Genomic DNA, 14,093 nt, shown 5'->3' with positions numbered 1-14,093 from the left:
TCGATTTTAAACCAACCCAATATCAATACAGAATGATTCTCAGTGCCATATGGCTTGGAAAACACTAGGAATAGCTCTGCAAGCTGAAAATGTCAAAATATATCAAAATAAAGAAAAATCACAGCATTTTATCTTTTAAAGGAACACAGGCAATCCTGAGGTCATCATACCAAAATCTAACAACAATCCCTAAAGTTCTTTCTCAAACTGTGGACAGGGAAATGGGTCCTTGAGAGCCTGGAGGGAACCCAAAAGGCAAAGCAGCTTGGCAGTGATGAAGAGCGGGCTCTGTGAATGGTGGTCAGACAGCATCTCCAGTCTTCAATCACATCGAATTTCTCTTCTCTGACTTTGAGAGGGGCTGCACTCCTCCTCTGTCTTAGATGCTCCTGGAAATTGTCTTTGAACAGTGACTCATGAAAAGAAGTTTCCGGGGTTTTTTGCAGTGTTGTGTGGTGCTGCAAGGCCAGAAGTAGTTTCAGCAATGCAATCAGACAGTTGGCTCAATGTTTAGTCACCTGTAGATTCTCTTTCTCCTGAGATCAAATGTTTGTTGAATCCGGTTAAACATTGCTATGGCTTCCCAGGTGGTGCAGTTGTAAAGAATCCGCCTGCCAATGCAGGAGACTCAACAGATGCAGGTTTGGTCACTGGGTCCGGAAGATCCCTTGGAGTAGGAAATGGCAACCCGCTCCTGTATTCTTGCCTAGAAAATTCCATGGACAAAGGAGCCCCGCAGTCTCTAGTCTGTGGGGTCGCAAAGATTATACACAACTGAGCATACAGAAACATTGCTAAGGGTAAATTCAGACCCAAAGGTTCTTTTTGGAGTGATTGAAAATAATATAACGAGCACTTTTATTGTGATTTCACCGCAGTGAATCGTGCAAGATTTCTGTGCTGTGGTTTATTTGACCACAGTAAGCTGGTCATAAAAAATGTTCCCTTGGTAGCTCTAATTTTCTTGAAGAGATCTCTAGTCTTTACCATTCTATTGTTTTCCCCTATTTCTTTGCATTGATTGCTGAGGAAGGCTTTCTTATCTCTCCTGTTACACTTTGGAACTCTGCATTCAAACGGATATATCTTTCCTTTTCCCCTTTGCTTTTTGCTTTCCTTCTTTTCACAGCTATTTGTAAGCTATTTGTAATGTCCTCAGAGAGCCATTTTGCTTTTTTGCATTTCTTTTTCTTGGGGATGGTCTTAATCCCTGTCTCCTGTACAATGTCATGAACCTCTGTCCATAGTTCATCAGGCACTCTATTAGATCTAGTCCCTTAAATCTATTTCTCACTTCCACTGTGTAGTCATAAGGGATTTTATTTAGGTCATACCTGACAGAAATGGTAGGGACCTAACAGAAGCAGAAGATATTAAGAAGAGGTGGCATGAATACATTGAAGAACTCTACAAAAAAGATCTTTACGACCAAGATAATCACGATCGTGTGATCACTCATCTAGAGCCAGACATCCTGGAATGTGAAGTCAAGTGGGCCTTAGGAAGCATCACTATGAACAAAGCTAGTGGAGGTGATGGAATTCCAGTTGAGCTATTTCAAATCCTGAAAGATGATGCTGTGAAAGTGCTGCACTCAATATGCCAGCAAATTTGGAAAACTCAGCAGTGACCACAGGACTGGAAAAGGTCAGTTTTCATTCCAATCTCAAAGAAAGGCAATGCCAAAGAATGCTCAAACTACCTCACAATTGCACTCATCTCACACGCTAGTAAAGTAATGCTTAAAATTCTCCAAGCCAGGCTTCAGCAATACGTGAACCGTGAACTTCCTGATCTTCAAGCTGGTTTTAGAAAAGGCAGAGGAACCAGAGATCAAATTGCCAACATCTGTTGGATCATTGAAAAAGCAAGAGAATTCCAGAAAAACATCTATTTCTGCTTTATTTACTATGCCAAAGCCTTTGACTGTGTGGATCACAATAAACTGTGGAAAATTCTTCAAGAGATGGGACTACCAGACCACCTGACCTCCCTCTTGAGAAATCTGTATGCAGGTCAGGAAGCAACAGTTAGAACTGGACATGGAACAACAGACTGGTTCCAAATAGGAAAAGGAGAACGTCAAGGCTGTATATTGTCACCCTGCTTATTTAACTTATATGCAGAGTACATCATGAGAAACGCTGGGCTGGAGGAAGCACAAGCTGGAATCAAGATTGCTGAGAGAAATATCAATAATCTCAGATATGCAGATGACACCACCCTTATGGCAGAAAGTGAAGAAGAACTAAAAAGCCTCTTGATGAAAGTGAAAGAGGAGAGTGAAAAAGTTGGCTTAAATCTCAACATTCAGAAAACTAAGATCATGGCATCTGGTCCCATCACTTCATGGGAAATAGATGGGGAAACAGTGGAAACAGTGGCTGACTTTCTTTTGGGGAGCTCCAAAATCACTGCAGATGGTGATTGCAGCCATGAAATTAAAAGACGCTTACTCCTTGGAAGGAAAGTTATGACCAACCTAGATAGCATATTAAAAGGCAGAGACATTACTTTGCCAACAAAGGTCCATCTAGTCAAGGCTATGGTTTTTCCAGTAGTCATATATGGATGTGAGAGTTGGACTATAAAGAAAGCTGAGTGCAGAAGAATTGATGCTTTTGAACTGTGGTATTGGAGAAGACTCTTGAGAGTCCCTTGGACTGCAAGGAGATCCAACCAGTCCATCCTAAAGGAGATCAGTCCTGGGTGTTCATTGGAGGGTCTGATGTTGAAGCTGAAACTCCTTTGGCCACCTGATACAAAGAGCTGACTCATTTGAAAAGACCCTGATGCTGGGAGAGATTGAGGGCAGGAGAAGGGCACGACAGAGAATGAGATGGTTGGATGGCATCACCGACTCGATGGACATGGGTTTGAGTGGACTCCAGGAGTTGGTGATGGACAGGGAGGCCTGGCGTGCTGTGATTCATGGGATCCAAAGAGTCAGACACGACTGAGTGACTGAACTGAACTGAAACCGAAGCTGATCACGGAACTATAAAATGTGGCTGCCCCACTTCTTTGGCAATAATTTTCCCTTGCCATGCATGAGCAACATGGATTTACCCTTCCATTCCCATACGCTTTCAAAATCATTCATATGTCACTAGTTTTGTTGACTTTAATTCAGCAAGTATTTCCTAATATTTCAAGTACTTCAGACTCCTTTTAGAAGAAGAATCACAGGCAGAAGCGTGATGGAATCTGATCTGACTACTTTTGTGTTCTCAATGGTTGTTTGAGGGAAATTTACTGGTCGGGGCGGACTTTCCTGACTTCTATGGAAAATGCATCTCCTCTCCATTTTCTGTAGTGAGGTGTGCCCTGGGTCTGTGTGAGAAGTGCAGTCAGGACAGGGGAAAGGTGAGGGGATTCACCATCCTTTCCTCCAACTGTAAAGAGTTGGGCTGCCTTCCTGAGTTCGGGTCTTGTCTTGAGTTAGGGTCCGATTGCCTTGAGTATGGCCACACATAAGCTCTGATGTGGAGCCAGTACCATAGTAAACCCAGGTCATACCTGTTTGCAATCCTGAGACCATACAGGATTTGTGCTAATTCATTTGACCAAGGACCCAAACAGACTTCAGGTGAGGTATGAAGATAGTGCTGGTGAACATGAAGAGGACTTGGGGAAGCCAGTATGATACTCCACGTGTTTACCCTACACTTGTGCTATATTATTTATCTTAGTCATTATTTTTCAGCCCAGTCTTTTCCATACTCTTCATGAATGAACAAAGTGAACTGTTTCATAAGTGCTTCATGAAATGTAAAATTAAAAGTGGGCATTTCCCTGGTGATCCAGTGATTAAGATTCTGTACTTCCACCTCAGGGGGTGTGGGTTCAATCCCTGGTCAGGGAACTAAGACCCCACATACAGAGTGATGCGGCCAAAAAAAAAAAAAAATTAAAAGTGTTGTTCACTCATCTATTCGCTTATGTAACAAATATTTATTATACACCTTGCATGTGCCAGGCACTGCACTATATGATAGTAACATGTTCATTGCAATGTCAATGTAATTTTCTATTTCTTTTTTTGGGAGGTAAGAAGTGGGTTTATTTAGAGAGAAACACATTCCACAGATTGTGGGTCACCTCAGAAGGCCAAAATAATTTTCTTTCATGTAAGTCTTGTATTCCATAACTTGTACACGTGATTGCAAATACACTCTAAGAAAGAGTAGTTTAACAAGGAGAATGCAGATGTAAGCCCTACAAACATTGTGAATATGATACAAATATTTCTGACTGTAAACCAGAATTTCACAATGTACCTTTTCCTGAACATCCAAAATTTTTGCATTACCTGTTCAGTCAAGTAAGAATATAGAAAGGACTTGAATGCATAAGAGTTAAAATCCTAAAGTAAGTGTAATACATTCTCATATTGACTATTCATGACAATCTTTTAGGGGCAGTAAAATTTTGCACTGAGATACAGACAAACAACCTTAAAAGTTGGTGCTAGTTTTATTTTTCTATCAAGGGTTTAATAGGGCAATGAACAATAACTTGTGGATTGTTATGGAACTTACACAATTCTTAACAGTTATTAAGTAACTCATAGTCATCAGCCCAATTATGCACAGGAAAAAAATCATATCTGACAAAAGAAATAATCACCTTTCTGCATACAAGTTAGCTTTGCCAGTTATACCTGCTCACTGGCTGCTCCCCATTTCCTAATAAGTATGTCATCCTGGGAGGAACTTTGCCCTTTTCTTTCTTCAATGGAAAAAAAAAAAATTGAAGTGTACTTAGCAGGTCAATGTTCAGTTGGAGAAATCTCAGATCTAATAAAAAATAGCAAACCATTTGAGGACAGTCTGGTTCTCACGGACCCAGGCTGACCGTGAACTTGGTGCTGGTGGGCAGACCCGGGGCAGTCACAACACATTCTGAGGCATCTCTGGAAAATAGCATCTGTCTCTGGGAAGGAGCAGTGTGTGTGTGTGCTCAGTCACTTAGTTACATCTGACTCTTTGTGACTGTAGCCTGCCAGGCTCCTCTGTTCATCGAATTTTCCAGGCAAGAATACAGGAGTGTGTTGCCATTTCCTACTCCATGGGATCTTCCCCACCCAGGGATGGAACTCATGTTTCTTACATCTCCTCCTTTGGCAGGCAGATTCTTTACCACTGCACCACTTGGGAAGTCCTGAGGAGCAGTAGGACAGGCTTAAAATGAACTCTTTCCATGGAGAAGAACAAAGCATGAGTTGAATTTTTAGGAACCACAGTTGGCCTGGTTCTTGCCCCCAGAGAATCCAGTCCCTATATCAAATTTTGGAACTGAATACACCATCCTCGGTCCCATTGTGCATGGATCCCTCAACCATCTTGATGAAGTGAGCCTTGAATTTTGGAGCTCTCCTCTAGTTTGTACAAACCTTTAGTCAAAATTCCTTATTGATACCTGACATTGTCATCATGCTTATGACTGAAATCCAGTTCTTCTTGTGTAATATTTTGTGGAAACTAGGAGGTCTTTAAATACATACAAAAGAACTATTTGCTTATTGTTACAAAGTTAAAAAGAATCATAGAATGTTTAAAGTTCTAAAGTGATTTAGAATTTATTTAGAATTGCACAAGGCTGGTAGACACATGATTTTGGTCTCTGCCACTGTCCCTTCTCTCTTCTTCAGGTAAGAGCACTTCACTTTTTCCTTTGGGGAATTACTTTTCCCCCATTGTTAGTCCACAGTCTTTATATGAGATTGATTCTACCCCCTAGACCCAGAAGAAGGTCTAAAGGGAGTCCTCATGCCCTGACCACAGTGATTCTTCAAGCATAAGTGCCTAGTCCAGGTTGTGCCAGTGAGACCCAGCCTAATTTGATGGAGTTTCTGATGACTGTCCCCAGGGTCCTGATTAATATATGTATAGCATTTACCACTGAAAGCCTAAGGAACTTCTTAAAGTCACAACAAGTCATTCAAATAGCCAGCTTCTCCTGATACTTGCCCCTTTCTAGTTAGGGATCAGTGATATTAACAGAGCATTTTAATAATACAATTAGGACATTCATTCATTCAACAAGTATTCATTGAGATGATGAATACAACTAGATGCCTGGTTCTGTGCTAGGGATAGAGGTTGACAGAAACAGCTATGATCACTGCCCAATCATGTTCCGAAAGATGTATATATAGGCACACAGGAGGGGCATGTGACCTACCCCAGATGTATGCATATGGATGTCCAGGAGGGCTTCCTGGAAAAAGAGACTGGCCTGCTACACATCTCTGAATTGATTCTCCTTTAAGTTTAATTTAATCTCATTCTCACAGCTACTATCTTAGTTCAGGCTCTCTTGTTTCACATCTGAATTATAGCAAGAGTTTTCTAACTGGACTAGATACTTCTACTCTTACCCTGGTCCCTAATACCCAACTTCCCTGGTGGCTCAGATGGGAAAGAATCTGCCTGCAATGCGGGAGACCTGGGTTCAATCCTTGGGTTGGGAAGATCCCCTGGAGAAGGGCATGGCAACCCACTCCAGTGTTCTTGTCTGGAGAATCCCCATGGACAGAGGAGCCTGGGGGGCTACAGTCCAAAAGGTCAGACACGACTGAGAAACTAAGCACAATACCCAGTTCATTCTTCACTGATGACAGAATGATTTGTTTCTTAGCAACATTTTATTGACATACTATACATACATAAAATTACATATGTAAGCATACAGTCTGATGAATTTCCTCAACCAAATACACCCATTAACCAGTGCCCACATCACTAAACATGGCCAGCATGCCAGAAGCCCATCTCATGTGTATACACATCTCCTTTCACAAGTGAGCTTTTTAAAATACTAATCTTGATGGACATGTACACACAACTATATTTAAAATGGATAACTAACAAGGTCCTATTGTATAGCACATGGAACTCTGCTCAATGTTATGTGGCAGCCTGGATGAGAAGGGAGTTTCGGGGAGAATGGATACATGTATATGTATGGTTGAGTCCCTTGCTGTTCACCTGAAACTATCACAACATTGTTAATTGGTTATGTTGTTGTTGTTTTTCAGTTGCTAAATCATGTCCAACTCCGTGACCCCATGGACTGTAGTCCAACAGGCTTCTCTGTCCATAGTGATTTTCCAGGCAAGAAAACTGGAGTGGGTTGCCATGTCCTTTCCCAGGGGTCAAACACTTGCTCCTTGGAAGAAAAGCAATGACAAACCTAGACAGCATATTTTAAAAACCTAGACATCACTTTGCCTACAAAGGTTCATCTAGTCAAAGCTATGGTTTTTCCAGTAGTCATGTCTGGATGTGAGAGTTGGACCATAAAGAAGACTGAGCTCTGAAGAACTGATGCTTTCAAACCATGATGCTGGAGAGACTCTTGAGAATCCACTGGACAGCAAGCTCAACCCAGTCAGTCTAAAGGAAATCAACTCTGAATATTCCCTGAAAGGACTGATGCTAAAGCTGAAGCTTCAATGCTTTGGTCACTTGATGCAAAGAGCCGACTCATCGGAAAAGACCCTGATGCTATGGAAGATTGAGGGCAGGAGGAAAAGAGGGCGACAGACGATGAGATGGTTGGATGGTATCACCAACCCAATGGACATGAGTTTGAGCAAACTCAGGGAGATAATGAAGAACAGGGAAGCCTGGTATGCTGCAAGTCCATGGGGTTGCAAAGAGTCAGACATGACTGAGGAACTGAACAACAACAAGGGAAAACTGAATAAATAAGCAAGCAGATTAACATTTACCAAATGCCAAACACAATGTTAGGCTCTGTCTATGATGTCTCATTTTACTGAAGTGGGGGAGAGAGGATGGGCATAAAGGTATAGATTTCTGAATCGTATAAAAAGAAAACCCAACATGTCCTTTCCTTCCTTTGATTGAAAGGAAGTTATTCATTCATTTATAGTTTTTTCCTTCTAATTAAAAATAAACTGAAGAATCACTGAGATATCTTATTTCAAAGCCCATTTGCTTAACTATTAATAGCTTGAAAAGTGATTCTATGGAAAGAAAAACATTATAAAAAGTTTTGGTGTAGGAGAAAGTATCACTAGGTTGATGGGTATAGCCAGAGCACCTAACACTGTTCATTCAGCTTCCAAGCTGTCAGTGTAGGCAGGCAGGAAGTGCCACCTGAAACCATTTTTATGGAAGATTTTACAATCTGTACTTGGTTTTCAATGAAAAAGTTCTTCACAATAAATCCATACGGCATAACATCAAAAACACCTGTCAGGTTGGCTCCTTCCTGGCAAGTCTATTTCTTCCCTAACATCTTGTAACTTACCTGGCAGTGGCCTGGGACACCACCCATGCACCGCTGGGCTCTAAAAATTCTCTCAAAACTGCCTGCTCTTCTCAGGTCAGCAGCCCACCCATGCCCTATTTAGAAATTTGCTGAAGAAAAGTTTAGTTACATAAATGAAGGTCAAAATCCAGAAATTCAAAATCAAGCCATAGGGAAAAATCTCCTTAAGTCACTGTGGAGGTAGATGCCTCGGTTGCTTCGATGATCAACCAGAAGGTACCACTGTGATACTTATCCTTTATATCCTAAACTTGGATGCTATGATATTTATCTTAGTCAGGATTTTATAGTCCTGTGTTTTGAATGATCTTCCTATTCCTAAGTGCAGATAAGCCATTTCTTAAGTGCTTAGAAGAAGAAAAAAATGGTGGCGTTCATTCATCCATCTCATTGAATAGGCAGGGATTTCCCTGAGGACAATGGCCTCAAGGGCCACATTTTTAGGTTTGGTTTATGAGTTCTAGCCCTGGTACAAAGAGAGCTTTGAGCCAGCAGGCAGAAGCGTTCATTCAGTGGCGGAGGGAAGAAACAGAACAATTCCATTGTTCAGAAACAATTCTCTCTCCACTGCTGGAGCATTGGCAAAGCGAAGGTTTTCTGACAGCAGGCTTTCCTGGAAAACTTGGTTTCACAAAATGCACCACCTCTGTGGCCGCGCCGAGGAGGCCGAGTGTAGGACCTGCGGGGGTCGGCGGCAGGTCACGAGGTCAAGGCTGCGCCTCCCTCCGCTCAGCATCTCGGCCTCGCGGGCTCCCTCCCTCCAGCAGGCGTAATCGGCCCTGGACGGCACAAGAGGAAGGAAGCGGTTCCCCGGTCCCACCCCCAGGCCGCCTTTCTCCGGTGCCCGCCTCCTCTCGCGCCGCCACCGCGGCTTCGGGAGGGTCTCACGCCGCCTGCCCGCGCCAGGGGGTGAGCCCGGCCCTCACCCTGGAAGGCAAGCGTCTGGGCCGCCGCGATTGAGGGTTGGGGCGTAGCTGGGAGGGAATATTTCGGGCTGAGGCGTGGGGTGTGCGGAGAGAGGCATCCGGAGCCGCGGGGTGGGGCGCGGAGGGGAAATCCAGGAACCCTGGAGGGGCGCAGGAGCGGACGGAGGTGCCGCAGGAGGCGCCTGGGGCCTGGCCGGGCCGGTCGGGCGGGCGACGCGGTGGAGGGGAGGGACCCAGCTGCGCCAGGTTGGGCCGTCGGGTCCGCCCTCCTCACCCTGGAACCTCGCCGGGAGAGGAGCGGCGGGGAGGGGAGCAGGACCCGCGCGTCCTCAGATCCTGGGACCGCCCTCTCGCGCTCCAGGGCGGAGGGCAAGCGCCTAAGAAGGCTGGAGCCGCTGCAGCAGCATGAGAGCGGGCGCCGGCGCTCCACGCTCGCGGCCGCGCGGCGGGCGGCAGCGGCGGCGGCGGCTCTGCCCGCGCTCGCCATGCGTGCGCGCTGGGGCCGGCGGGGCGCCCGGCGCGGAGGTCCGGGGCTGCCCGGCACCCACTTGGCCCTGCTGGCCGCCAGCCTGCTGTCCACCGCGGTGGCCATCTACGTTTGCTGGAAGCAGCTGCCGCCTCTGCCCTGGGCCTCCCCCAGCCCGCCGCGGCCGGTGAACGTGCTGCTGTGGTGGGAGCCCTTCAGGGGCCGACACAACCCCCGCAGGCCGCCCCCCGACTGCCAGCGGCGCTTCAACATCAGCGGCTGCGTCTTGCACACGGATCGCGCGGCCTACGAGGAGGCCCAGGCGGTGCTCTTCCACCACCGAGACCTGGTGAAAGGACCCCCAGACTGGCCCCCGCCCTGGAGCGTCCAGATGCCCCCGGAGGAGGAGCGGAAAGGGCTGGTGATGGACGACGAGGGGCAAGAGGCTGAGGCCGAAACCTCGGCCGCCTTGGGCTCCCGGCCCCCGGGCCAGCGCTGGGTGTGGATGAACTTCGAGTCGCCCTCCCACTCCCCAGGGTTGCAGGGCCTGGCAGGTAACATCTTCAACTGGACGCTCTCCTACAGGGCCGACTCGGACATCTTCGTGCCTTACGGCTACCTCTACCCCAGGACCCATCCCAGCGAGCAGCCGCCGGGGCTGGTCCCACCGCTGGCCCGGAAGCAGGGGCTGGTGGCCTGGGTGGTGAGCAATTGGGACGAGCGCCAGGCGCGTGTGCGCTACTACCGCCAGCTGAGTCAGTACGTGACCGTGGACGTGTTCGGCAAGGGCGGGCCCGGGCAGCCGCTGCCCGACGCGGAGCTCGTGCACACGGTGGCCCGCTACAAGTTCTACCTGGCCTTCGAGAACTCGCAGCACCTGGATTATATCACCGAGAAGCTGTGGCGCAACGCCTTCCTGGCCGGGGCCGTGCCGATCGTGCTGGGCCCCAACCGTACCAATTACGAGCGCTTCGTGCCCTCTAATGCCTTCATCCACGTGGACGACTTCCCTTCTGCCTCCTCCCTGGCCGCCCACCTGCAGTTCCTGGACCGCAACCCGACTGTCTATCGCGGCTACTTCAGGTGGCGCCGGAGCCATGCCGTGCATGTCACCTCCTTCTGGGACGAGCCCTGGTGCCTGGCCTGCCAGGCTGTGCAGAAGGCTGGGAACCAACGCAAGAGCGTCCCCAACTTGGCTGGCTGGTTTCAACAGTGATGTCATTGTCCCCCTGGGTGTGACCCTGGAGGCCATGTCTGGAGGCTCTTCGGTGCCTCTCCTTGACGGCTGAGTCGTGGGACTGCATTTCCTAAATACCCATTTTTAATCTATGGGAACAAGTTGATTTACCAATTAATGTCATTCAACACAAAGACTGGGTGGGAAGGATCCTGGGTGCTCATGGTTTTTGCATAACTCACGGTTGTCCGAGGGCATCCGAGCTCAGGGATGAAGAAGGGGACGTTTCCTCCTCATTTTAGGGTGAGGAAACAGCTTACCTACAAGAAAATGGTCTGTGGCTCTGAATTTCCTCATCAGCCACAGGCTATATTTGTGACCTGTGCTGAGTCCAAATTTCACAGACTCCTCCACTCACATGTCCCTGGGCCAAATGCTGCAAAACCCTGGTTTTAGAAAGAGCCTTGTTGCAGAATAGTGAAGGGACTGTGGCCACCAGGGTCTTATTCTTTGTACCTGGATTCCTCAAAGCCTCATCGCCTAAGAAAGGTGAGGAGGGCGGTCCAAGACTCCATTGACTTCAGTAACAACTACTGTTGTTTGTTCCCCTGCTTTATGAATGGAAACAAGATGCTGGATTGTCCTTGGAGAAGAGGGAGAGTGAATATTTGGTGTACCTCGCTTTATACAAATGTATTCCTGAAAGGCCGCTTTTTAATCAAATCCACTGTTATAAGAGAGCTCAGTGTTTAATGGAACCCTGTGGAGAATCCCTTTACAATGTGAATAATCATCTCCTGATTTCTTCTGTATCCATTTTTCTATAACCTGGATTTTTAAAAAAGCATACTTATAGATGTGAAAATAAAGCAGAAGCAACCTTCTTCTCCCTTCATCCCAGAAATCCTGCCTGTGTTTACACAGAAAAGGAAGCCATACTGTCATTTTCCACAGAATTATTTATTTTTGTGTCTTTACAGGGGCTGAGATTTAAACCCGGAAAGTCAGTCCTCCAGGGGTGCTGGCATTACCCCTCTGCAGAACAGAGAGTGAGATTGCACTGTATTATGGAATCATGCAAAAGGAAAAAAGTCTGGCGGCTGTTAACGACAGTTTTTGACTCTTGTCAGTTTGAAGTTAAATGTTTGGTTGCTAGGGAATAGAACTAAATCTGTGCCTGCAGTAAAACTTTATCTTTTGTTACAAAAATCTGCAATTCTGCCTGGGGCCACCAGATTTCTGGTCTGCCCAGTAGTACGTTCATGGACGTGCTTAGTTGCTCAGTCATGTCTGACTCTTTGTGACCCTATGGACTGTAGCCTGCCAGGCTTTTCTGTCCATGGGATTCTCCAGGCAAGAATACTGGAGTGGGTTGCTATTCCCTTCTCCAGGGGATCTTTCTGACCCAGGGATCAAACCCAGGTCTCCTGCATTGCAGGCAGATTCTTTACCATCTAGATACAAACATTTCTGCGGTCCTTGAGACTGTGCTGTGGGACCAACTTTGAAAATATATCCATTGACTAAAAACTGTCGAATTAACAGCATGTTAGGTGTCACCATGTACCTGCATTGTGTGAGACCCTGAGCGTGAGAAAGACAAAAATTTGTAAGACAAGGTCCCTATCATTAAGGCTGTTGAAATCTACTTTTGTCAAAAAGCAATTGGCAGAACTTATTTGTTAAAGTAACATTCTTTTTTTTTTAATTAACATTGTTGATTTACAATGTTGTGTTAGTTTCAGGTATACACCCAAGTGATTGAGTTGTGTGTGTGTGTGTGTATATATATATATATAATAATACATATATTATCTATGCCTGCTAAGTAGCTTCAGTCGTGTCCAGCTGTTTGTAACCCTATGGACTGTAGTCCTACAGTCTTCTCTGTTCATGGGTTTCTCCAGACAAGAATACTGGAGTGGGTAAACATTCTTTCTGACCCACAGATTGAACCCGAGTCTTTTATGTCTCCTGCATTGACAGGCCAGTTCTTTACCACTAATGCCACCTGGGAAGCCCTACATTCTCTATAACATATATTATAGGTATATATATTCTTTTTCAGATTCTTCTCCATTATAGCTTATTACAAGATATTGAATATAGTTCTCTGTGATATACAGTAGGTCCTTGTTATCTGTTTTACATATAGTAGTGTGTATCTGTTAATCCCAAACTCCTAATTTGAAGAGGAAGAATAAACTAGTGACATTAATAATAAATTAATAATTATTAATTAGTGTATTAAATTAATAATAATAAAGTGACATTAATAGTACCATAAATCAATTATTAGAAAGCCAGTTGATCTAAAGCCTAAGATAATGGGTTTTTTCCTCCTTGATTTATTATAATAAGCACCCTCAGTGACTAATTATTATGGATGAGGTCCAACATTAATTAGGTTTATACAGAATTCTGCTGTAAACAGTAATTTTGCATTTGATTAGTACAATGAGCTGATTCATGAAGTAACTTGTCTGTGAAAGTTACTCACTAAAATCTAGGTGCTTCAGTTCTTCCTTTTCCTTAAAAAGAGAAATTGAAATCCCTGGATAAAATGAAAAACTCACTAAAATCTAGGTGCTTCAGTTCTTCCTTTTCCTTAAAAAGAGAAACTGAAATCCCTGGATAAAATTTCCTCATTAAAATATTATAGCATGGACAGAATTACAGTATCAAAGTAGAGTCATTCAATAAAGAAGGAAAAATTCTACTCTTTAAATAACTATTTATGACTTATTGGCCAATGATCTTGGGGTTATTGGAAATCTACATGGGACAGTTGGGGAATAGTTTGGGTTTTGAAGGTACTCTGGCTTAGATTTGAATTCCAGCCATGCGACCTCAGGCAAATTGGTAATAACCCTGGGCCTCAGTTTTCTCATCTGTAAAATGGAGCAGGAATTGGCTTCACAGCAGCTTATGAGCTGTTCTGAGAATAAATAAAAAGGTGTCTAACACATAGTGGTGACTCAATTGGTGACAGAAAAATAGGGTTTTTTCCCCTTCTTGGAGTGATTTCAGGTTGCCTCCATATCCGCTTATATGGATTATAAAATTAAATCTCAAGATATGTTACAGAATATATCTGAAATAAAAAGCAAATGACCTCATATCATGTATTTCAAATGAATCCCTAAAGCTAGCCATACTTGCTATTCAAGATGCATCATTGCTATTTAGATTGAGCTTGAATTTGCAGGGTAGGAAGAAG

The 14,093-nt window shown here is 45.0% G+C and overlaps 1 protein-coding gene across 1 annotated transcript; it reads left to right on the top strand.

The window, feature by feature from the left end:
* Positions 1-9,115: 9,115 nt before the first annotated feature.
* On the top strand, positions 9,116-12,630 carry FUT4 (fucosyltransferase 4). Its single transcript, XM_055547763.1, has one exon. It carries the CDS (start codon positions 9,716-9,718, stop codon positions 10,910-10,912), a length of 1,197 nt encoding a protein of 398 aa, XP_055403738.1. The 5' UTR covers positions 9,116-9,715; the 3' UTR covers positions 10,913-12,630.
* The last annotated feature ends 1,463 nt before the right edge of the window (positions 12,631-14,093 follow it).

The sequence above is a fragment of the Bubalus kerabau genome, chromosome 15 (assembly GCF_029407905.1).
Source record: "Bubalus kerabau isolate K-KA32 ecotype Philippines breed swamp buffalo chromosome 15, PCC_UOA_SB_1v2, whole genome shotgun sequence".
Taxonomy (NCBI): Eukaryota; Metazoa; Chordata; class Mammalia; order Artiodactyla; family Bovidae; genus Bubalus; species Bubalus kerabau.
The sequence above is the reverse complement of the archived record's forward strand: the minus strand, read 5'-3'. Positions and strand labels throughout refer to the sequence as shown.